Source organism: Hyperolius riggenbachi, chromosome 3 (genome assembly GCF_040937935.1).
Source record: "Hyperolius riggenbachi isolate aHypRig1 chromosome 3, aHypRig1.pri, whole genome shotgun sequence".
Classification (NCBI taxonomy): Eukaryota; Metazoa; Chordata; class Amphibia; order Anura; family Hyperoliidae; genus Hyperolius; species Hyperolius riggenbachi.
The window spans coordinates 109467210-109491983 of NC_090648.1; the positions used below are offsets into that span (position 1 = coordinate 109467210).

Sequence of the window (24774 nt, forward strand, 5' to 3'; positions counted from 1 at the left end):
TGAACGTTCCGTCGTTCAGACGTTTCCGCGTCAAATCCGACGTGTGTACAGACTATCGTTCGGGTGATAAGACTGGTTACCAGCGATCCGCCGGGCGGATCGCTGGTAACCAGTCTTATCACCCGAACGATAGTCTGTACACACGTCGGATTTGACGCGGAAACGTCTGAACGACGGAACGTTCAAACGACGGGTCGTTCGCTAAAATCCGACGTGTGTATGGGCCTTTACTTGACAATTTCTTGTGAGGGTCAGTTGTTGTTTTAGGATTGTTACAGACTTTTTAGCCACTCTAGGCCCTGGGCTTAAACTCCCCTAGTGACCAGAGGCGCCAAAAGGATAAAAGGAAGCTAAATGAGCTTAAAAACCAAATTCTTGGTAAATAGAGGAGGTAGTGGTGGACTTACCTCCTCCAAGTAGACACACAACGACTGTAGTAAAGACCAGTCAATATATTTTATTTATGAACTCCAAATATGCAACGCGTTTCGCAGGTTTGATCCCGCTTCATCAGGCATAGCGATTGGCTGTAATAGGCTTCAGTCTATGACAGCGAATCGCTCCTGTCTCCCCCAGGGGGACAGCCGTCTCCCTGCAAATCCCCGCCCCAGGACTTGACGCCAATTGGCGTTCGGTGATCCTGGGGCTGCCGCCTTGGTCACACCCATTGGCATTAGGCGGACCTTAGGTAGTTAATGGATCAAACGCAAACAAGTAAAGAATTCACAAATAGAGCCAAATGGACATGCAGAATGTTTCAATATTTTCTGTAAAACTGTTATCACAGTGAAGTTTTATTAGTAAGTCACAGCTGTTTCTTTTGCTTATTTAGGTTTTATTGCCTCTTTCAAGGAGTGTGTGTCACAACATTCTGCAGCGACATGTTAAGATGTGTCTTAATACCTGGGAGTGTAATATTCCATATTTACATCATTGTTAACTTTTTAGCTGGGTCTCTGACTTTCACTGATAAGCCACAATAATAAAACCACTGACAGATTCGACAGCGTATAAACAAACCGTTGTTGAAAGTGATGTGTTGGAAGCAGGAAATCTGAGAATCTAAGAATCTGAGAAACATTGACAAAGGCCAAATTGTGATGGTGAGATGGTTGATTAGGTCTGAGCAAAAAGGCAGGTCTTGTGGCATGTTCCTGGTATACATTGATCAATACTTGTCAAAAGTGGTCCAAGGAGAGACGACTGATGAGCTGGCAGCAGTTCATAGGTATCCCGAGCACATTGATGCATGTAAGAAGTGAAGGGTAGCTTCTCTGGTCCAATCACACACATGAACTGCTGTAGCGCAGACTCCTCAAAAAAAAACATATAGTGTATCTGAGATAAGCGGGGTAAAAGATTTTAACTTAACCGGGCCTCTTCCAGCTCCCTGTATTCCATCAGCTCCTCAGTGTCCAACTGTTTCCCTCTGTCCTAGACTTTTTGCTGCCCGAGGCAAACTTGTGAAGATGTGCACCCCCCTCCCCCCCCCCCCCCCCCCCAATCTAATGCTGGCCATGAGATGATGGTTTTGGAGGAAACCCTGCATTGCCACACACTAGTCAGAATGACCATGCTTACAGTGAGCATGTGTCCTGTGTCAGAATGGGATCAGAGAGCAATGGAAAAAGGAGGCCTGGACAGATGAACCATATCTTCTTTGGCCTCCAAATTCCCAACTCCCATCCATGGAGTCAGACTTGCTTTGGTGGCACACGGAAGATCTACACAATATTTGGCTTTAATGTTTTGTCCAATCAGTGTGTACATGAAAAAAAATAAAGGCTTGCTCAATAGAGAGAATATTAGAAGCAGTGGGCTTAGCGTAGGGTGACCAGGTGTCCTCTTTTGCCCGGACAGGTCCACTTTTTCCGACCTGTCCGGGGTGTCCTGTTTTTGAAATGTCCGGGTAAGGAGCCATTTGGGAGCCAAACACGAGCCGGCACTTTAAAGAGGGCCGAGCCAGAAGAGGTGATGCTTTCTAAAGAGCCGGAATTCCCATCACTAGACTGAGTCTCAGTCTAGTGATGGGAATTATGGCTCTTTAAGCATCGGCTCTTCTGGCTCGGCCGCCCGGCTTCCAAAGAGCTTGCTTGTTCGGCTCCCAAAACGGCTCTTCATTACCGCTAACACACATCAGATCAGCGGTGAGCAGGAGATGAGAACCAGCCAGACCGGCGCATAGCAGCCGCACGGTGGACTTTAAATGCTGGACGTGACCGATGACGTCACTTCCTGCATTTGAATTCACCGGCACGCGGCTGGTGTGGCTGACTCCTATCTCCTGCTCACTGCCGATCTGAGGTGTGTTAGCGGTGGCAGCTGCACCGCAGGGGAGAACGAGGGAGGTATATTTAGGCAGCCACACGCAGCATGGGGGAAAGAGCATTTTGTGGGTAAATGTGCTGCCAATCTCATTGCATTTGTGGGGAATATGCTGCCAATCTCATAGCATTTGTGGGGAAATCTGCTGCCAATAAGATTGCATTTGTGAGGAAATCTGCTGCCAAAAAGATTGCATTTGTGGGGAAATGTGCTGCCAATCTCATTGCATTTGTGGGGAAATCTGCTGCCAATCTCATTGCATTTGTGGGGAAATATGCTGCCAATCTGATTCCATTTGTGGGCAAATCTGTTGCCAATCTCATTGCATTTTGTGGGGAAATCTTCTGCGAGTCTGATTACATTTTGTGGTCGGCCGGCCCTCCAACAAGTGGTCTGGGAAAAAAAACGGCCCTCCATGCCCGCGAAGTTGGACAGCACACTTCTAAGGTCTTGTATATTTGGCCCCACCCATGACCACGTCCACATGCTGTTGTGATCGTCCTCTTTTTTTGGAAATCAAAATATGGTCACCCTAGCTTAGGCCATACAATAAACAGCTTTACTGGGGTCCTTCCAGCCCAACAGGAGCTAACGACTAAAACAATAACAAATTACAGACTAGTATAACTTCCCTGTTAGATCAATCTGAGAGTGGATAGTTTAGCTATTGAAAGCTGATTCTTTATATGATAGAGGTTGGATAGCTTTGAGTTCCTTTTTATATGGTCCTTTACATGATGTATAGCTTTTGAAACGTTTTAATTTTGTAATGTTTTTACCACAATTTCTGTACAATGCCAATGCACAGTTTGTAATTAAGTTCCAGCCTGGATGTCTGCCCTGGTATATTAAGTACATCAGCCCACACTTGGTTATGTAACTAAGTTGTGTATAGTCCAGTTACAATGAATAACATGTTTTTCATATAAAAACAAAGCCAAAGTCAGTCTATGAGAAAATAGGAAATATATACAGTGGAAATTCAGCTGTATAGTTTTCCTACAATCCAATACTTACAACTAAAACTTTTCCCATTTGGGAGTAAATGTGATACCAGAGTTACTCCACACCTTATATAATGTTACTGCAGGAAGGGAGCTGGAGGCATTTAGTCTCGTTGCTGCTGCTTTTCGAGCAGCCTGCAGGTCCTTCAACACTTGAGTTCCTTGCAACTGGTGCAGAAAAAAAGGTTTCTTCCCCCCCCCCTCTCCCAATGCTGATGGGCACTGGGCTCTTTGGACACCCAATGTAAGTTTTACAATTGCCCCCCCCCCCCAGCACTCTATAGATAAGAGTAATTGATACGGCACACCAAAACCTACCAATGGCAACTACAGTGTCAGAGGTGCAAGAGGGGGTTGGGGAACAGTTTGTTAGTGATTACCACTATTCAAAGCATCTATAGAAGTGATTATTATGAGCACAGGACCAATAGAGAGCTAATACTGTAGTTGAAGAAGGGCCCTTCGGGGCCCCTCTGGCCCAAGGGCCTTGATGTGGTCGCAACCTCTGCAGCCCCTATTGCTATGCCGCTGTAGCCTACTTATGATGGAACTGGACAGACACAGTACAGACTCACAAGTGTGAATGTGCCCATAAGAGAACATGGACATTTTCATCATGTCCATTGGTCCACTGCCATCCACTCCGGGAAATAATCTGGCAGTGAACTTGGTGTGTTTTTTAATTAAAAGATCAAAAATTCACACTATCGTGTACAGTAAAGTTTATTAGGTCTCCAATTGGGATCTTGGATCTTCTGTTCTTGAGTAAAGTCTTTGGGGGTAGTGAGTATAGAAACTGGGTCCCAGTCTTCTGTTTTAGGTCGTCTTTTGCTGATTGCAGGTTCTCCAGATCTGAACTAAAGTCTCTTGATTGCAGCTGTGTGCCCCCAGTCTTCTTTGTTCCAATCCAGACAGAGTGCAGAACTGACAGGATTCCCATCTGATGCATATATCTTTACATATTCTGGGGGTTCCCTCGGTGACATAATTGACTGTCCATAAAATAAACCCTGCCTACAAATACCAAAATAAACTAGTTTTAGGACTCTTCCTTGATAGGACAACCATATTGTTATAGCGCCTAGGGCTTGCGCTAGCCTCTTCCTTACACTGCTATGTGTGATGCTTGGGTTATGACCCAACTCTCCATTCACAGACTCTCTATTCATAGTCTGAATTTTAGAAATAACCGTTTCCTGTGGGACGGATAGCAAACATTTTGCCTAGGCAAAGCATTCTGAAGTAAACTCTAGCAAACATTTTCACTAATAAAATATACTGTTTCTTAGTGGAAGATTCTTGTTAGTATAGGTTGTGATATAAATTGAGTTTAGGCAAGGAGACTTGGAATGTAGATGATGGGCCTGCTTTAAAGAACTTTGTCTGGAAAAGTTACAGGAAATATCTTTGCTCGAGTTTTAGCTCCACATCCTGTGTGCTGTTGGCTTAGTTACTCTGTAATGTGTGACTATATAGCATTCTTGTTCCCCATCCAAATTTACTTCAGCTAAATCTGTCTCTGAATTTTAGTTCTGAGGTTTTTGGTTGATATCTAAAATGTGTAAACAAGACAGACTCCAGTTAAAGTTAATGACAACATGGTCATATTTGTACGGATATTGTGGGAAGCAGAACTACATTATCGCGTACCATATGTCTGGTTTAGAGCTGGCTAGTGTTCCATGAAGTTGTTCCATTACTCAATTAAATCTGTGACACTGTACTCCCATCTCTCTCTCTCTCTCTCTCTCTCTCTCTCTCTCTCTCTCTCTCTATGGGCAAAGCTACAACAGGTCTTGGTTGGGGCCAAATAATGGGCGTACCTTAGTTACAAAACGTTACATGTTTTGGCACAGTTTTAATGTTCAGATGTTGCTGGCAAAATAACATAAATAACTCATATAAATAGCTTAAATATAATGATTACATCCCCAACCTTTCACAGAAGCTGCTGATTCATTTCTACAGATGCACTATAGAAAGTGTCTTGACCAACTGCTGCACCAAGGCCGGTAGAGAAGCCCTGAAGCAAGTTGTAAAAACAGCAGAGGTCATTATCGGCACTGAACTACCATCACTTTTATATAAGATTTGCTGTATTAGAAAGGCCAAAAACATCATCGGGGAAAACACTCACCCTGGAAATGCCTTTTGCGCTCCTACCATCAGGTAGACCTTTTAGATCGACCTGCATACACAGAAACAGACTGGAAAACTGATTTTTCTCATCTGCCATAAACTTGTTAAACTCTGAATCTTATCTGAAATAAATAAAACTGTGTACAAATTATTTGAAATATCTGGCATAGCAAACTCTTATAATTCCTCTATTTCTATCTTTGTTACTGTCACTAGGTTCCTTCTATGCACCGTAGGGCTGTTGTGAAAAGTAATTTGGTTATGTTACACAAGGACAATAAAGTGCTTGAAGTAATAAGGGCTGCCATCAGGAAGGTAGGAGAAGTACTATTGTACTGGGCCCAAGGAAGGGGAATATTATCCTTAACCAAGAGGGATCCTGATATGTACCTTGGATACTGATGGCAATCCTACATACATCCATTGTGCCCCCCACAACATTTACAGCCTTTCTGCTCATAACAGTGTAGGTTATTGAGATAATCTCCTTTATTGCATGCCATTTAGGTGCTTCCCATTATAGTCTGCTCCATTTTGTACATAGCCTCCCCCCTTACAGTGTCCACTGTTTTTGTGCTCTCAACAAGTTCTCTCCTCCACTTAGAGGAACTTTAGCGAAATGGGGGAAAAAAGTAAATCTATGATTGCAAAGGGTGAAGTTAAAAAATTAGAAGAGAGATCAAGTAATGATTGCTATTCGCCATGCAATTCATGTTGTTTGATCCACAATGTCCTCATCTTTACTACCGGCAGACAAGAAAAAAACTAGACCGCATCAACTGCCATTATTTATAACCACACTCACTGACATTTCAATAGGCACGTATATGCACAGAACTGGATACTGGTTGCTTGGCAGTTGTAAACGACTATTATTTCCCACAATACAACAAGGTTCACAGAAACGAAACTGTCAAGACCTAGGTCCTGACATCACACTGTGGAAGGGGTTTCCCCACAATATCAGAAATACAGATGTAACGATCGGTGTAACACAGAGAGGGTCTGATTACCAGTGATCTGCAGTATCACCGAGAATACAGATATATACCCGATTATTGATGATCTGCAGTATCACCGATAATCAGATCTATCTCTAACCTCTGGACACCTGGGTAATAAGAGTGTTTGGTGCAACAGAAATACTTTGAGGACTGCACCTGAGGAGCAAGTGCACAGCAGTAAGGAGTACTGCACAGTAACACATTCCTTCCGCAAACCTGAGACTCTCCCGAGGGAGGGGTCAGGCTAGGAGTAGGACGGACAGAGTGTGAGTGACACTAAGGAAGGGTGTCACTCCCAGGTCTGTGAGCTATCTCTTGACTGAGGAGATAGCTCTCGAGGTCGGGCAAGCCGGGTCGGCAGCAGACAGACAGATCAGGGACAGAGACAGGAGACAGATGCGGAATCCTAAGACAAGCAGAGTTCGGCAACAGAGTATCAGATATAGCGAAGTACCTAATCAGAGATCAGAAGAGTAGTCAGGAAAGCAGAAGGTCATAACAAATAATCAACAATGCCTAGTCTTGGGTGTGAGATCCTTGATCATCAACACCCTGAAACTGGTCTGAGTATAACTAGATGGTAAAGCTAATTCTAGACTGAGGTGTGAGGTCCCTGGTCATCAACACCTAGAAACTGGTCTAAATAATAACACAGATAATATACAGTTTCCCTAGACTGAGGTGTGAGGTCCTTGATCATCAACACCCAGGAACTGTCTAGATAATAACACAGATAATATCACAGATACTGACAAGGTCTGAGTGCTACCACGTAGTGATCGCAACGCCAGACACCAGAGAAATGACCAGCACCCAGTATATATACACCAGCGCTCTCCAGCGCCTCCCCTAAGTGCTGGACCATGAAACCTGATAGAATTGTCAGCTGATCGGCTAGATCAGCTGACCACCCTTCTAACTGCCATAAAGGCTCTGCCTCTCAGCGCGCGCAGCACGTCCTTCTGAACTTGTGTGGACTATCAGTCCCAGCCACACCAGACGTGTTGTAATGCATCTGTTGGTCTTGAACGCGGGGCCAGCCGCACGCTGTCAGAGCATGCGGCGGGATTCCCCGCGTTCAGCCACACTGCCAGTGGCAAGCCCATGCGTGCAAACCGCCGCGCCGGACGCGGAATCCGCCGCCTTGTTCACTGGGCATGCGGCAGTTTCTCCGCGCTCCGTCAGGCTAGTGGATGCAGGCCCATGCGCGCAAGCTGCCATGTTGAACACGAATCAGCCGCCTTACTCTGAGTACTCGCGGCGGCTTTTCTGCGTTTTCTCACAACAGACCACCCTGATGATCTATTCGAGAAAAGAAAAAGAGGGTATCAGCTACTGATTGGGATTAAGTTCAATCCTTGGTTACAGTGACTAGTCTCCATAAAAATGCCTTTGCTTATAGAGCTATAGTGCTCTTTCATTATACAGCCTCCATTTATAGTGCCTTAGTTATAGTGTCCCCAGTTGTACTTTCCCAACCGATCAAATGGTCTAGTGAACCACTGGGAGCTGTCTAGCACTTGGTGACCGGAGGCATTACAAAGACATAGAACTTTTCTGTTCCTCCACTGGCCTTTATTTGATCTAGAGTAGACCCTCTACAGTGTTTTTATTTATATTCAGATATACGTTTTTCCAACCTCTCAACAAAATAACAGGAAAATAAACACGAGCATTTGTTCTTTTTTAGAGCCTGAGTTGTGACGCCACCACCAGCCCCACCAGTTCCCGAATACCCCTATCCAAGACCAGGATTTAATTATGATGACTGTAAGTATCATTAACTAATCAGGTACCTGCAGAGCCGGATTTCTGGAAGGCCACAAAAGGCCACGGCCTAGGGCGATAAAATCAGATAAGATAAGAAGGGCGGCATGACTTGGAGAGAGAAGAGGTCATATGTCAAAATTAATCACCTCTTCTAGTCCCGCAGCGCAGCCAGCCAGCGCCCTGCTCTGCACTAATAGCTGAATTCCAGAGTTCCCCAATTCCAGGAAGTCTCAGTCAACATCTGCTGTCACCTCATCTGATTATCAATTCCTCTCTATCATGATCATACAAGTTGATGTGAGAAATACCAGGGATTTACATTACAAAGCAGATAGAACTAAGTTCCGCTGAGTTTTAATGTAGGCATTCAAAGACATCAGTGAACCCTGCTAATTTCTTCACTTTTCTCCTTTACAGTTTTTGACACTGACCCCAGCAGCTATAAATTACACTTTCTTATCTCTAGTCTACTTAAATTTATGGCTTTAGGGTTTTTTTTTCTTCCTAGCCAGCAGTGGTCTCAGTTAACTCTTTCCTGACTCATTTTCTGTTCCTACCATCTATGAGAGGAATAAAAATGCTGTTTGCGTTACTTTCATTGCTAAACTGTCACTGTCACCTGAGCTGTTACTACCTCTATGCTAGTCTGTATAGTTTGGCATCCTTCTCCTTTCCTGTAGCAGTAAAGCATTGTACCATTTTAGCCACAGCGAAAGCAGAGAGTTTTGAATGAGGATGATACCATTTATTGGCTTAAAAGAAAAAAAGTATTATTTCTGTGAATAAGCCTTATTCAGACTTTGTTCCTGTATACTGTCAATATGTTAGAGCAAACCACCATATGTACTTTCAACATTCAAAAGAGATACATAGATTTTTCAAATATAAATAAATATCATTCAGATGCTTTAAAGTGGAGCTGAACTCTTGCACAGGACAGAAGGAAAACATAGAAAAATCTACCTTGTATTTTTTTTAGAGAGCCTGTGTAATTCCCCTCATCTGTGTCTAATCTGACGTTGTAATTTGATCTCTCCTGTGTCCCCTGACTGCCACAACATCTAAGCTAATTTGAAAGCACAGGATGTTAACAATATGTCTGCTTCCATGAAAGCAGGAGTAGGCACTACCGATTGATTGCAGGATTTGTATCAGCTGTAACAAAGAAATGTTTTTTTAAAGGTTATTATGTTATTGTGTATCTTTTGAAGCAGAGAGGAAGTTCTGAGTTCAGGTCTGCTCTAATTACAACCAAACATCCAAAGTGGGTATTGACAGGATGTTTGCTACTTACCTGTTCTTTGTTTCTCTCCATTGAGCTGTCCTGTCACCCGTTTGTGGCTCTGACTGCAGCCAGTCTCACAGAGGACAAAGAAGCAGCGCATGCTCTGGCCACTCCCACTCCCTGCCACCTGTTTGTGGATCTGACTGCAGCCAGTCTCACAGAGGACAAAGAAGCAGCACATGCTCTGGCCACTCACGCTCCCTGTCACCTGTTTGTGGCTATGACTGCAGCCAGTCTCACAGAGGACAAAGAAGCAGCGCATGCTCTGGCCACTCACGCTCCCTGTTACCTGTTTGTGGCTATGACTGCAGCCAGTCTCACAGAGGACAAAGAAGCAGTGCATGCTCTGGCCACTCACGCTCCCTGTCACCTGTATGTGGCTATGACTGCAGCAGTCTCACAGAGGACAAAGAAGCAGCGCATGCTCTGGCCACTCACGCTCCCTGTCACCTGTTTGTTTCTCTGACTGCAGCCAGTCGCACAGAGGACAAAGAAGCAGCGCATGCTCTGGCCACTTGCGACTTGCGCAAGTTTTCTGCTCCTGCCCAGATGTGCACAGCAACCAACGCCAGTATAGTGTTATGCATTCTTGACAAGTACATATATCAGCGTCATTTCTCAAGTATGCATTCCCAGAACACTATTGGCTGCTGTGCACTTTCGGGCAGGAGCACAAATTGCAGGAATTATTGAGCAGACAGAGCATCCTCTGATTCTTGGCTGAATGGGAGGCAGAGCAGCACAACTGAAATGAGCCCATTCAAACCAATGATCGATAGTCAGTGTTGGTCAGAATGTTTTTTGGTAGTGGTGGTGGTGGCGGGGGGGGGGGGGGGGGGGGTAGATGACAGCAGGCCTAGGGCACTGGAAAGTACAAATCCGGCCCTGATACGCCAGTATAGTGTTATGCATTCTTGACAAGTACATATATCAGCGTCATTTCTCAAGTATGCATTCCCAGAACACTATTGGCTGCTGTGCACTTTCGGGCAGGAGCACAAATTGCAGGAATTATTGAGCAGACAGAGCATCCTCTGATTCTTGGCTGAATGGGAGGCAGAGCAGCACAACTGAAATGAGCCCATTCAAACCAATGATCGATAGTCAGTGTTGGTCAGAATGTTTTTGGTAGTGGTGGTGGTGGCGGGGGGGGGGGGGGGGGGGGGGGTAGATGACAGCAGGCCTAGGGCACTGGAAAGTACAAATCCGGCCCTGGGTACCTGACCTTATGAATTTCATTTTCTGCTGGAAAACAGTCTGCATTCCCCTCTACTAATCAGTTCTGATTCATCAAGACAGAAATTGGGCACCAATGAGAAGAAGCTTTCCAGAGCAGACAACCAGATTTCAGCTGTTGAATGAAATATGAATTCTGATTAGTTGCTCTTACCAATTGACCACTCTTCCTTCAGACTTCTTTACCCTGGCCTCGATCAACTCCACTAATTTTCATCCATGTCCTTCACCTACTATATTATATACAGGTAGAATTACTGACTCTTTCCAGCTGGACATTCAGTGACTGATTTCCACACTTAGGCCCGGTTCACACTTGCGGTTGTCTGCCAAACGGACCGGATGACCTGACCGGGATCCGGACCGGATCCGGATCGGAACCGTACGGTTCTGATCCGGATCCGATCCGGATCCGGTCAGGTTGCATCAGGTGTTCATCAGGATGCGATCCGGATCCGTTTGGCAAAAGTTAAGTACAAACCAAATAAAATGTTGGGGTCTGGGAGGTCAGCAGAAAGGGGACATGTGGAATCAGGCCCTCTGCTGTTTAGCACTCACCTCCACCTCCGACATGCTGCCAACATCTCCAGCTCGTGTAAAGTCACTGCTGCTCCACTCCAAAATGCTTGCCCATGTGTCCCCATCCAAAATCGCCGAAACAATCCGCATAGGAAGTGGGGTAGAACATCCGGATTTTTAGCCAGTGTGTTGTGCGCTCTCCGGTTCTCATTGCTTTGTATTGGCCGGATGGTGCAGTCCGGCTCCGCCCCGGATACGGCTGCCGGAGGAGCCGGACCCAAAAATAGCGCATGTTGGAACGGACGCCGGAGTCCGGATCCGGCCCGGATCCGGTCCGGCAGAACGGACGCATGTGAACGGACGCATAGGCTTTCATTGCCATGCCGTGCGTCCGTTCTGCAAGCGGTCCGGCTCCGGCACGCCGATTCCGGACGGCCACCGCTAATGTGAACCGGGCCTAACAGTATCATGTCGGGCAAATCAGAAATATGAATGCCACATATATGTGAGAGCAGGTTTTATTCCCCGTTGATCGAGAGTTACAAAGTGGAGACAAGACGGTACCATGATTTCCCAACCACTTGTATGGCAAAGTGGATAATAATGGTTTGCCCCTGGCACACTACTAGCTTTTCCTGGCTACTATCGACAGCGTGGTTGGTGGTTGGCACAAGATGGAGAGGGCTCCCGACTTTTACAACCCATCTGCTGAAACTTTAGTCCAGCTCAAGTTTGCTGGATCTCTTATGTTCTCCATCCTAATAAACCAACCTCTAAAAGTAATAGACTTTCCTGCCCACCAATAGCAAACTGCTGCTCATGATGATAATCTCATTATGGCACAGGGAGAACCGGCCCTGTAAAAATACAATGACTTTATCATAAACAAGACTTTATTCAAGGCTGAACAGATACAGGTCATGAAGTCAGAGATTTGTTCAGATAGAAAATGAACCCCCTCAAGAAGCAAAATGACTGTTATTTAGGCCTAGAAGATTGAAGCCCGTTTGTGCCATATAGATCAGACCATCGGCAGATCCATACAAGAGAAGCTGGCCTAGGAGAAGTTAAAGTTATTGCCAGATTTAGTGTCATTTCACTATCTGCTATGCCTGTCACCTTCCAAGCTAGTCCAACTGAAGTGTGCGTGTGTGTGTGTGGTGGGGGTGCTCTTCAATAGATTAGAGAGGAACTTTAGTAAAAAGGGGAAACAAATCAATACATTAAGAAGTTAAGCAATAGAAGAGAAATCAAGACGTGATTGATATTCACCATGTAATTTGGTCATGTTGTTTGCTCCACAATCAGTCTGTTCGTACCGTAAACATATGTACTACTGGCAGACATAAAAAAAACAGACAACTCCAGCTGCCATTATCTATAACCACACCCCCTAACATTGCAGTATGCTAAGGGTCTATTTCCACTACAAGCAGATTGGATGCAGAATGGATGCAGAAAAACTGACTCCAATGAATGCCTATGGGAAAATCTGCATCAGAAAAACTGCGTTTAGTGGAAACAGGCCCATAGGCTTTCATTGGAGTCAGTTTTTCTGCATCCAATCTGTGTGAAGTGGAAATAGGCCCTAAGAGGTTGTTTTTTTTTTATAGGTATACGTATGCACAAAGAGAGATACTGGTTTCTTGGGAGCTGAAACAGACATTATTTTCCCACAATACAACAAGGCTCCCACAGTGTGATGTCAGGACCTAGGTCCTGACATCACACTGTGGGGAGGGGTTTCACCACAATATCAGCCATACAGATGTCCCTGATGATCTATTTGAGAAAAGGTAAATATTTCTCATGGGAAAAGAGGTAGAGTGGGATGCGAAAGTTTGGGCAACCTTGTTCATAGTCATGATTTTCCTGTATAAATCGTTGGTTGTTACGATAAAAAATGTCAGTAAAATATATCATATAGGAGACACACACAGTGATATTTGAGAAGTGAAAGGACATTTATTGAATTTACAGAAAGTGCGCAATAATTGTTTCAACAAAATTAGGCAGGTTCAAAAATTTGGACACCACAAAAAAGAAGTGAAATCAATATTTAGTAGATCCTCGTTTTGCAGAAATTACAGCCTCTAAATGCTTCCTGTCGATTAATAGCAGAAACAAAATTTATAAATTGGTTCAAAGCTGTGGACAAGGGCTTGAATAAGGACAAAAACTTTTTATATTGGTATGAGGCTGATGATATTTGAACTCTTTCTCAGCCTATTTATTTATTTATTATTTATTTATTTATTGTATTTATAAAGCGCCAACATATTACGCAGCGCTGATATAGCTGAACTTGTGAACTCAGAATTTACGATACCTCTGTGTCAGTCCAACTCCCAGGTCTGTGAGCATGGAGTAAACAAGGATCCTTATCTCAGCTAACAACCTTTCATCCCATTTAAATGTTCTGTTTCAATTAAGGCATCTTAATGACATGTATTTATGCTTGAAAAAAATCTTTTTTCCCTTTTGATGTTGCATGTATATAGCTGTCTGTACCCCAGCCTGCAAACTAACAGGGTGTAAGCCCGACGAAGGCTGCAAGGCCGAAAGCTTGCTTATTCTTATTCATTTTTAGTTAGCCAATAAATGGTATCATCCTGATTTAAAACTTCTTGCTTTCACTGATTCCTGGACATTGGTCTCCAGAATCTGCTGATACTGAGTGGAATCCATGCGTCCCTCAACTTTGACAAGATTCCCAGTCCCTGCACTGGCCGCACAGCCACACAGCATGATGGAACCAACACCATATTTTACTGTAGGTAGCAAGTGTTTTTCTTGGAATGCTGAGTTGTTTTTCCTCCATGCATAAAGCCCCTTGTTATGCCCAAATAACTCAATTTTAGTTTCATCGGTACACAGCACCTTATTCCAAAATGAAGCTGGCTTGTCCAAATGTGCTTTAGCATACCTCAAAAGGCTCTGTTTGGGCTGTGGGTCAAAAAAAGACTTTCTCTGTATCACTCTCACATACAGTATGTCCTTGTGTAAAGTGCTCCAATTGGTTGAATGATGCACAGTGACTCCATCTGCAGCAAGATGATGCTGTAGGTCTTTGGTGCTGGTCTGTGGGTTGACTATTTTCACAATTCGTCGCTTCTGTCTATCCGAGATTTTTCTTGGTCTGCCACTTCGAGCCTTAACTTGAACTGAGCCTGTGGTCTTCCATTTCCTCAATGTGTTCCTAACTTTGGAAACAGACAACTGAAACCTCTGAGACCGCTTTCTGCATCTTTCCACTAAACCATGATGGTAAACAATCTTTGCCTTCAGGCCATTTGAGAGTTGTTCTGAGACCCCCATGTTGCTACTCTTCAGAGAAAATTAAAAGAGGAAACTTTACAATTGACCCCCCCTTAAATACCCTTTTTCATGATTGGATTCACCTGTGTATGTAGGTCAGTGACCACTGAGCTTACCAAGCCAATTTGAGCTCCAATAATTAGTTCTAAAGGTATTGGAATCAATAAAATGAGAACAGTGCCCAAATTTATGCACATGCCTAATTTTATTTAAACAATTATTGTGCACTTCAAACTTCATTTCACTTCTCAAATATCACTGTGTGTGTCTCCTATATGATATATTTAACTGACATTTTTTATCATAACAACCACCTATTTATACAGGAAAATCATGACAATTAAAAAGGTTGCCTAAACTTTTGCATCCCACTGTATCAGCTACTGATTGAGATGTTCGATCTTTGGTTACAGTTCCTCTTTAATGGAAGAAGACATAATGCTAACTTTACAGTATGTAGCTCTTGACTGCCAGATTCTCTTGTGCCCCCCCCCCCCCCAAAAAAATACCTTTCATTTACGTTATAATTATTACGCTATGCTTAGTCCTGTCATCTGTTTTATGGCATATATTATGGCATTCTTTCTTTGATGGAAGACTAAAACCATAAAGTAAGCTTAGTTCAGGATATATGTGTAGTTGAGCAAAGAGCAGGGTGAGGATGATAGTATTGCCTGATTACAGGGTAAGGTCAGTGCTCTGGAATCCATTCTGCTCTGGTGTGATTGGCACAACGCTAACCATGGCTTCCTGACAAGTCACAGCATGTGATAGCCCCTCACCTTCTGTCTCTACAGATGACTACACCACATTCTTCAAACCTCCAGATGAAAATGAGGGAGAAGAATGGACAGATGGAGAAAAATACCCATCAAGTAATGAATTCATTTTATCATCTACAGATTGTGAATATGAACAGATGATACAAAAAGTTTGTGTAACCTGGATGCTGTATTCATGGGATTTCTTCTACATGGCTCTACAGTTATACCATGGATGACATTAATCCTCATACCCATCTTTCCACAGTTCCGAACTGCTACCAATGCTATAGATTCTCAGACAAATGGTACACTGGGGGCTCCAGTGTTGGCTGGCAGATTTGGGCCCTTGTAGCTCTCGGTAGATTAGGGGCTTCTGTGATCTCTAGCAGATTTGGATCCTGTAGCTGTTGGTAGATTGGGGGCTTTGGTGATTGCTGGTAAAATTGGGTTCCTGTAGCTGCTGGTAGATTGCGGGCTCATATGATGGCTGGCAGATTTGGGTCCTTGTACCTGTTGGTAGATGGGGACTCCTGTGTCCGCTGGAAGACTTTGGTGTCTGCAGCTCCTGGTAGATTAGGTGGCTCCAGTGATTGCTGGCAGATTTGGGTCCCTGTAGCTGATGGTAGATTGGGGGCTTCTGTGACTGCTAGCAGATCTGGATACTATAGCTGTTGGTAGATTGGGGGCTTCGGTGATGGCTGGCACAGGGTCCCTGTATCTGTTGGTAGATTGGGGACTCCTGTGACTGGTGGAAGACTTGTTTGTAGCTGCTTATAGATTGGGGGCTCCTGTGATGGCTGGCACATTTGGGTTCCTGTAGCTGCTTGTAGATTGGGGGTTCCTGTGATGGCTGGCACATTTGGGTTCCTGTAGCTGCTTGTAGATTGGGGGTTCCTGTGATGGCTGGCACATTTTGGTTCCTGTAGCTGCTTGTAGATTGGGGGCTCCTGTGATGGCTGGCACATTTGGGTTCCTGTAGCTGCTTGTAGATTGGGGGTTCCTGTGATGGCTGGCACATTTGGGTTCCTGTAGCTGCTTGTAGATTGGGGGCTCCTGTGATGGCTGGCACATTTAGGTTCCTGTAGCTGCTTGTAGATTGGGGGTTCCTGTGATGGCTGGCATATTTTGGTTCCTGTAGCTGCTTGTAGATTGGGGGTTCCTGTGATGGCTGGCACATTTGGGTTCCTGTAGCTGCTTGTAGATTGGGGGTTCCTGTGATGGCTGGCATATTTTGGTTCCTGTAGCTGCTTGTAGATTGGGGGCTCCTGTGATGGCTGGCACATTTGGGTTCCTGTAGCTGCTTGTAGATTGGGGGTTCCTGTGATGGCTGGCACATTTGGGTTCCTGTAGCTGCTTGTAGATTGGGGGCTCCTGTGATGGCTGGCACATTTGGGTTCCTGTAGCTGCTTGTAGATTGGGGGTTCCTGTGATGGCTGGCATATTTTGGTTCCTGTAGCTGCTTGTAGATTGGGGGTTCCTGTGATGGCTGGCACATTTGGGTTCCTGTAGCTGCTTGTAGATTGGGGGTTCCTGTGATGGCTGGCACATTTGGGTTCCTGTAGCTGCTTGTAGATTGGGGGCTCCTGTGATGGCTGGCACATTTGGGTTCCTGTAGCTGCTTGTAGATTGGGGGTTCCTGTGATGGCTGGCATATTTTGGTTCCTGTAGCTGCTTGTAGATTGGGGGTTCCTGTGATGGCTGGCACATTTGGGTTCCTGTAGCTGCTTGTAGATTGGGGGTTCCTGTGATGGCTGGCACATTTGGGTTCCTGTAGCTGCTTGTAGATTGGGGGCTCCTGTGATGGCTGGCACATTTGGGTTCCTGTAGCTGCTTGTAGATTGGGGGTTCCTGTGATGGCTGGCATATTTTGGTTCCTGTAGCTGCTTGTAGATTGGGGGCTCCTGTGATGGCTGGCACATTTGGGTTCCTGTAGCTGCTTGTAGATTGGGGGTTCCTGTGATGGCTGGCATATTTTGGTTCCTGTAGCTGCTTGTAGATTGGGGGTTCCTGTGATGGCTGGCACATTTGGGTTCCTGTAGCTGCTTGTAGATTGGGGGTTCCTGTGATGGCTGGCACATTTGGGTTCCTGTAGCTGCTTGTAGATTGGGGGCTCCTGTGATGGCTGGCACATTTGGGTTCCTGTAGCTGCTTGTAGATTGGGGGTTCCTGTGATGGCTGGCACATTTGGGTTCCTGTAGCTGCTTGTAGATTGGGGGTTCCTGTGATGGCTGGCATATTTTGGTTCCTGTAGCTGCTTGTAGATTGGGGGCTCCTGTGATGGCTGGCACATTTGGGTTCCTGTAGCTGCTTGTAGATTGGGGGTTCCTGTGATGGCTGGCATATTTTGGTTCCTGTAGCTGCTTGTAGATTGGGGGTTCCTGTGATGGCTGGCACATTTGGGTTCCTGTAGCTGCTTGTAGATTGGGGGTTCCTGTGATGGCTGGCACATTTGGGTTCCTGTAGCTGCTTGTAGATTGGGGGCTCCTGTGATGGCTGGCACATTTGGGTTCCTGTAGCTGCTTGTAGATTGGGGGCTCCTGTGATGGCTGGCACATTTGGGTTCCTGTAGCTGCTTGTAGATTGGGGGTTCCTGTGATGGCTGGCATATTTTGGTTCCTGTAGCTGCTTGTAGATTGGGGGTTCCTGTGATGGCTGGCACATTTTGGTTCCTGTAGCTGCTGGTAGATTGGGCACTCCTGTGTCTACTGGAAGGCTTGGGTTCCTGTTGCTGCTTGTAGATTGTGGACTCCTGTGATCGCTAGCAGATTTAGGTTCCTGTAGATGTTGGTTGACTTGGGTTCTCCACTATTAATCTCACTCGCCCACTTCTTTGGGTTCTACAGGGCCACATGCAGCTCACAAGACTGTGGACATTATGTCACCTGTCTCTCCCAGCTGGCAGGCTAGGGAAGCTGCACTGATGTCAGCAGCCTGCAGCTTTCTGTATATATGGCATCACTGGAGCCTGGTGAGGTGTACATTGCAGGCCCAAGCTAGCAGTCTCTGATCCCCCCCCCCCCCAGTTCCATTTGCCCCCAACCAGACCCATCCTTTATTGCCTCCATGAAGTCCAGAGCATTAAAGCAGTGGCTGTGGCTGTCCCTACACCTCTGGAGATCCCAGCCTTAAGATATATCTGGATCAAGGATTTGGTAGATATAATTTCTACCATTGTTTATTTGAGCATTGTATAAAAAGTGGTTTAACAGTAACATCCACTCCTTCCTGATCCCACCACCGCCCTGGGTTCCCTTAATAAGGAAACAGTTGATTGTTGTCTGGATTCTGGAGAGCATATTGAGTGAGAGAGGCCACTAGAAGAGTCACATGGTTTTTCAAAGCAGCGTGTATAAAAAGCAGGAGGCAGCACAGGGGTAATTTGGTGATGCCTAGTAGGGTCTGGGAAGATATATGCATCAAAATAGTCACTTCAGGTCAGGAAGGAAACTAAAACATAATCTGTTTCTCAGCCAAATACGGTAGATATGGATTCATGGTAACTTTAGACTGTCCTTTTTTTATTCTATAGAGAAGAAACCAACCAGTAGCAAAGAGGAGCGAGAGAAGGAGGAAGAGGAAAAACGTCGAAAAGGTAAAAAGACAAAGGAGGAAAAGGCAGCTACAAAAGAGAAAAATATATCATGGATGTGACGCTAAGGACATCTGCAGTGAGAGCGATATGGAGGCTGCCATATTTATTTCCTTTTAAGCAATACTAGCTGCTTGGCTGTCCTACTGATCCTCTGCCTCTAATACTTTCAGCCATAGCCCCTGAACAGGCATTCAGCAGATCAGATGTTACTGACATTGTCAGATCTGACTAGATTAGCTGCATGCTTATTTCTGGTGTTATTCAGACACTACTGCAGCCAAATAGATTAGCTGGGCTGCCAGGCAACTGGCATATGACTCTTACCTCAGGTTCACTTTAAACAGTGCAGATTAGCTGTCACACGGCTCCTGCATTGCTTAAATAGAAACGAGCCCTAACTGTTATTGTTTAAAAGAAAATAAATATTATGAATTCAATATTCAGTGAGAATAATTGCCAGCTTTAATATACACATTTTTAATGGTAATAACATTATTCAAATCTGGTCACCTGTCATTGTAGGCCCTTTCTCTAGAAGAGCTTGGTATATAGGGCATAACCCTCACATGCTAATGTTCATGCAAATGCTTTCATAGAAATCAATCCTCCAGGAGCCACTGCTATCCCTACAGCTAAGTTAAAATCCAGGGACTTCATACAAAAGTATAAATTCTCTTGCGTTGTTACATACACCACACAGAGGTACCCCAGTATGCTAAACACACCTCCAGGACCGCTGGAATGCAACGATGTATCAGCTTGTTAATTGTACAGAGCCACAATAATTTAACCACTTCAGGACCACAGTGCTAAACCCCCCTAAAGACCAGGCTATTTTTTACTAAAAGGGCCACTGCAGCTTTAAGGCCAAGCTGCAGGGCCGCACAACAGAGCACACTAGTGATTTCCCCCCCCCCCCCCTTCTTTTTCTCCCCACCAACAGAGCTCTCTGTTGGTGGAGTCTGATCGCAGCGCTGTACTATGTAAATAGACGGCGATCACGCCGTCTAACAGTCTCCTGAGCGGCAATAGCCGCTCGGTGACTGAAGAGGGGGTGGAGCTCTGCCCCCCGAGAAGGAGATGCGCGCACACCCTGCGCGCGATCTCTTTCAATAGCCGGCTCCAGGACCTGACGCCAATTGGCGTTAGGCGGTCCTGGGGCTGCCGCTGCGGCCACGCCCATTGGCGTGAAGCGGTCTTAGAGTAGTTAACATGTATACAGACTAATTCAGACTGGTTGTTCCTCATCGGTGCATGGCATGGATCAATGTGGCGCTATGGGGTAGGACTTAAATACCCAAAGTTACAGATTGTCAGATTGTGTTCCGCTCGGATCGCTCCCACGCTGCCGTCCTCCGATGTCTACAGCACCGGTACCGGGTCACCGCACTTCTGTCAGTTGGAGCCAGTCTGGCTAAAAGAAGTGCTCCCTCTCCAGCAGCTGCTGGAGAGATACGCAAAGAGCGCACTTCTCCTGCGTAGAGTGGCTCTGACTGACGGAAGTGCGGGGACCCGGTACCAGAGCTGCAGACATTGGAGGACGGTGGAGTGGCAGCGATCCGAGCGGATGGGGCTGATGGAAGCCCCAGGTATGTATAAATCTTTTGCTTTTAGTGAGCTCTGGTTTCCTTTTAAGAGGGAACTTTTGGCTACCTAATACTTAGGGGCGTCTAAGGGAAGTAAGGGAGAAGTGACAGCTGGAACAGCCAACACACTTGCAGTGCAGTTCGTGGGGGTTTATAGGTTCATGGATGGCGAAGTCTAAGGTGCCAGGAGATCTGTGCCTATAGGCTCTTGTAAGGTAAATCCGGGCCTGGTTGTCTGAACTTAACTTTGCTGAATGTTCCCTCCGCCAGACAAGAAGAAGCCCCCAGACTCGTGGGATTCAGAGGAAGTGGAAGAGCTCCCAAAAGAGAAAAAAAGTAAGTTGAATTTCTGCCTGCTGTCACGGTCTACAGCAGGAGGCACAATAAGCTTCTACATACATGCTTTATAAGGAATTGTGGCATAATGCTCTTACCTTACCCGCAGTTTGCCCACCGTTGGGTATGGAGTCCCACCGGATACAAGATGACCAAATACTGGCTTCCTCCATGTTGCGTCATGGGCTTCATGCTCAGAGGGGTCGACTTAACATGCAGGTATGGTCTACGCTCAGGTCCCTAAAAGGAGTCTGTGATACACCTATTTTTTTTCTCATTAACTGACAGCACGTCTAGTCTACAAGATAATTCAACATCCATTCTTAAAATGGGATTACACTCAACATTACATTTTTGCTTTAAAAACATTAAACACAGTAAAATCTGCCCATGCCAACTGTCAAAAACTGACAGGACTGGACAACTTTGAGGCTTGGTTCCCCCGCTTGCACTAGATCACGTGCAGCCAGCGGCAGCGGACAGTGTAGTGTTTAAAATATTGGAAAAAAATTACAGTAAAATACACGGTGCATATTAGATACTGTATTTTTTTGGACTATAAGACCCAAAAGTTGGGAGTCACTGCGTCTTATAGTCCAAATGTAGGGAGTTCCTGACTTGTGAACGCTGCCAATATGAACCTCCTACCAGCTGCAATGTCAGGGACTCCCAGTACTGTGTCCATGCAGAGGAGAACACAGAGAGACACAAAGGGGCATAGAGGAGAACACAAGGGGGGCAGAGGAGGACAGGGAGATACAAGAGGTACAAAGGGGGCATGATCCACAAGATGTCCCTTCACCATAAATGCACCAGGTTCAGTTTATATTTTTTCCCGTTTTTTTCCCCTCTAAACCCAGGTGCGTCTTATGGTTAAGAGCGTCTTATAGTCCGAAAAATACGGTACTAACTACTTGGATAAATAAAAGATATGTTGCAGCTGTCTAGCAGTCCCTGCAATCTCAGATCCACAGGTTCCAATAATCATACAATAATCAATAGTCATACCCAGAGTCAATCTGAAAACTTGTGGTCCCAGAGCCTTCTGTCATGCCGCTCCTTTATTATAGAACACCTTACCTCAGCAGATCAGGACAGCTCCATCCCTGGACGTGTTTAAATTCTGATTGAAAACCCACCTGTTCAGTTTGGCATTTGCAGAAATATAACTTTTGTTGTGTGAATACTTCATCCTACTACCAATGACTGAATCTGAGAGAGCCTAAGCACTTTGAGTCCTATGGGAGAAAATCGCTATAGAAATGTTATTGTTTAATTGTTAACTAGCCTGTGTCTCCCCTGTAGGCAGGTACTGATGAGGATGACTTCTTTGATGGTGCTTGGTGTGCTGAGGATGAAAGCACAGTGCAGTGGTTAGAAGTAGACACAAGAAGAACCACATTATTCACTGGAGTTATCACCCAGGGGCGGGACTCTGTGCTCCAGTAAGTACACCATGGTTCACCTGCATGTACTATCTTATCTATTCTGTCTGTCTGTCTGTCTATCTATCTACAGTATCTATCTTTGTTCATTTTTTTGCCTTTTTGTCTTTTAGTGATGACTTTGTCACCTCCTACTATGTGGGCTTTAGTAATGACAGCCAGAACTGGGTCTTGTACAGCAATGGATATGAGGAGATGGTGAGCCTGTTAATTTATTCATACTTTACTGGAAGCAGATTTTTTTTGGTCTTTTATCACAAATGATATATTATGACATTTATGCTTCATCTGCATCTATTAGCAAGTCTAGTTTACCATGAGATTCCCAGTTGTCAGTTTTATTTATTTAGTATTTAGAGAACACTGACATCTTCTGCAGCACTTTACAGAGTACACAGTCATGTCACTAACTGTAACTATCCTTCAGAAAGCCTCACAGTCTAATCCATACATGTCGAACTCTGGCCCTCAGAGCCATTACATTTGGCCCTCAAGTGGTTTTCCCCACTTTGCATTATGTTTGGCCCACTCTAGGAAAGCTATATTGGAGGTGAAGACCTAGAACACCAAGGAAGCCATATGGGGGAGGTAGGGGGTAAAGCACTAAACACTAGAGTACTGTATAGGGGAGGGGAGGGGCCTCTAGACACCAGAGAAATGTATAAGATAGGGTGGCGGCCTCTAGATACCAGGGAACTGTATAGAGGATGGTGGGGGCCATTGGACACCAGGGAACTTTATAAGGGAGGAAGGTGGCCAGTAGATATTGAGGTTAACCCTTGACTAGGTCCCAGTATACAATTTCGGAGCACTTTGTATTTGAATTTGACAGCCCTGGTCTAATCCCTTTTACAGTCATGTCAGTGTATCTGTATGTTTTTGGAATGTAGGAGGAAAGTGAGAGGGCTAGTCATTATGCCACCATGCTTCAGCGATGAGTGACATATCCCTCTAGTAAGTTGGCCAGCTGCATAGCAACAAACGGAGGCGACTTTACATCTGCTGATGGATCGCAGTTTAAGGCCCAGCTTTGACTGTGGTTTTAAAATGTTCTTAATTTTCCATCTGATTCAATTTAAGAACATGAGAAAAAGAAGGGAGACCGAGAGCCCAATATAGTGTAGTAAGTTGGGTGATGGGTAAATTTTAAAGTATATGATAGATATACTTACAAGTCAGGGTTACCAATTAGGCAACCACTGTGTAGGCAGGTGAGGAGATTAGGCCTGTCCTCACTCAGGATTAAGATGAAGAAAGGGAATTCAACCCCTCCACCAGGGGTGGATGCTGATATTGTAAGGAGAACAGAGGCGCCAACAGAATAAAATATATCTAAAAATGTTGAAATTCCTCGGGAGGCGGTGGTGGACTCATCTCCCCGGAGCAGACATGATACTGTCGGTTTTAGTACAAATTTATTTATATGCTCCAACATACAGTGCAACGCGTTTCGCGGGTATATTTCCGCTTCTTCAGGCAATAATGAACAGGAGTACACACAGTGCAGTCTTAGGGTCATGATAAACGCCTCTCTCTCTGAATGCGAAATGCGCTGCACTGTATGTTGAAGTATATAAATAAATTTGTTTGTACTAAAACCGACAGTATCATGTCTGCTTCGGGGATATGAGTCTACCACCGCCTCCCGAGGAATTTTAAAGTTTTTAGATATATTTTATTCTGTTGGCGCCTCTGTTCTCCTTACAATTAAAGTACATAGTTGTGCAGAAGCTTTAGAGTTATTTCACATTATTATTATTATTATTTATTGTATTTATAAAGCGCCAACATATTATGCAGCGCTGGACAATAAATAGGGATACATACATTGCAAAAAGGGGTGACAGACAGAGAGGTAGCAAACGGTTATACAACATAGCACAAGGTTATACATACAATCAAGGTATAAAATGCGGTTTACAGAGACCTGGCAAAACAAGTACGAGTTAGTCCATGAGAAGGGTGTAATTGCTGGGGTAATAAAATTAAGAAGGACACACTAAGGGAGGGGGGAGGCCCTGCCAATGCTTAAAATCTAAAGGGTGGGGGGACTCATAAGGTAGGACTGTGGAAAGGGTGATTGACAGAGAGTTAGAGTGTGGTAGATGTGGTGTAGGCTATTTTAAAGAAATGTGTTTTGAGGACTTGCTTGAAGGTGTTGAAGGAAGGAGCGAGTCTGAGGGGGAGTGGAAGGGAGTTCCATAGGGTGGGGGCAGCTCTTAAGAAGTCTTGTAAGCATGCATGGGAATCAGAAATGCGTGGGGAGGTCAGGTGGAGATCATTGGAGGACCGGAGGGGACGGGCAGGTATATATCTGTTGATGAGCTCAGAAATGTAGGTTGGGCAGGTCTTGTGCACAGATTTGTAGGTAAGGCACAGAACCTTAAAACTGATCCTGAAGCTGATAGGGAGCCAGTGTAGGGCTTCGCAGAGGGGACAAGTGGAAGCATA

General features: G+C 45.1%; 2 protein-coding genes across 2 annotated transcripts in view; one reads left to right on the top strand and one right to left on the bottom strand.

Moving 5' to 3' along the window:
* The window catches only part of AEBP1 (AE binding protein 1), a 95684-nt gene that overhangs the window by 43273 nt on the left and 27637 nt on the right, over positions 1 to 24774 (top strand). The window contains 7 exon segments of the mRNA XM_068274758.1: positions 8163 to 8242; positions 15398 to 15475; positions 18894 to 18956; positions 20813 to 20878; positions 20988 to 21097; positions 22184 to 22323; positions 22437 to 22521. Coding sequence (XP_068130859.1) covers positions 8163 to 8242; positions 15398 to 15475; positions 18894 to 18956; positions 20813 to 20878; positions 20988 to 21097; positions 22184 to 22323; positions 22437 to 22521 — 622 coding nt within the window.
* The window catches only part of POLD2 (DNA polymerase delta 2, accessory subunit), a 115905-nt gene continuing 91945 nt past the window's right edge, over positions 815 to 24774 (bottom strand). The window contains exon 11 of the mRNA XM_068274755.1: positions 815 to 1314. Coding sequence (XP_068130856.1) covers positions 1223 to 1314 — 92 coding nt within the window. The 3' untranslated portion in view covers positions 815 to 1222. The remainder of the gene's footprint in view (positions 1315 to 24774) is intronic.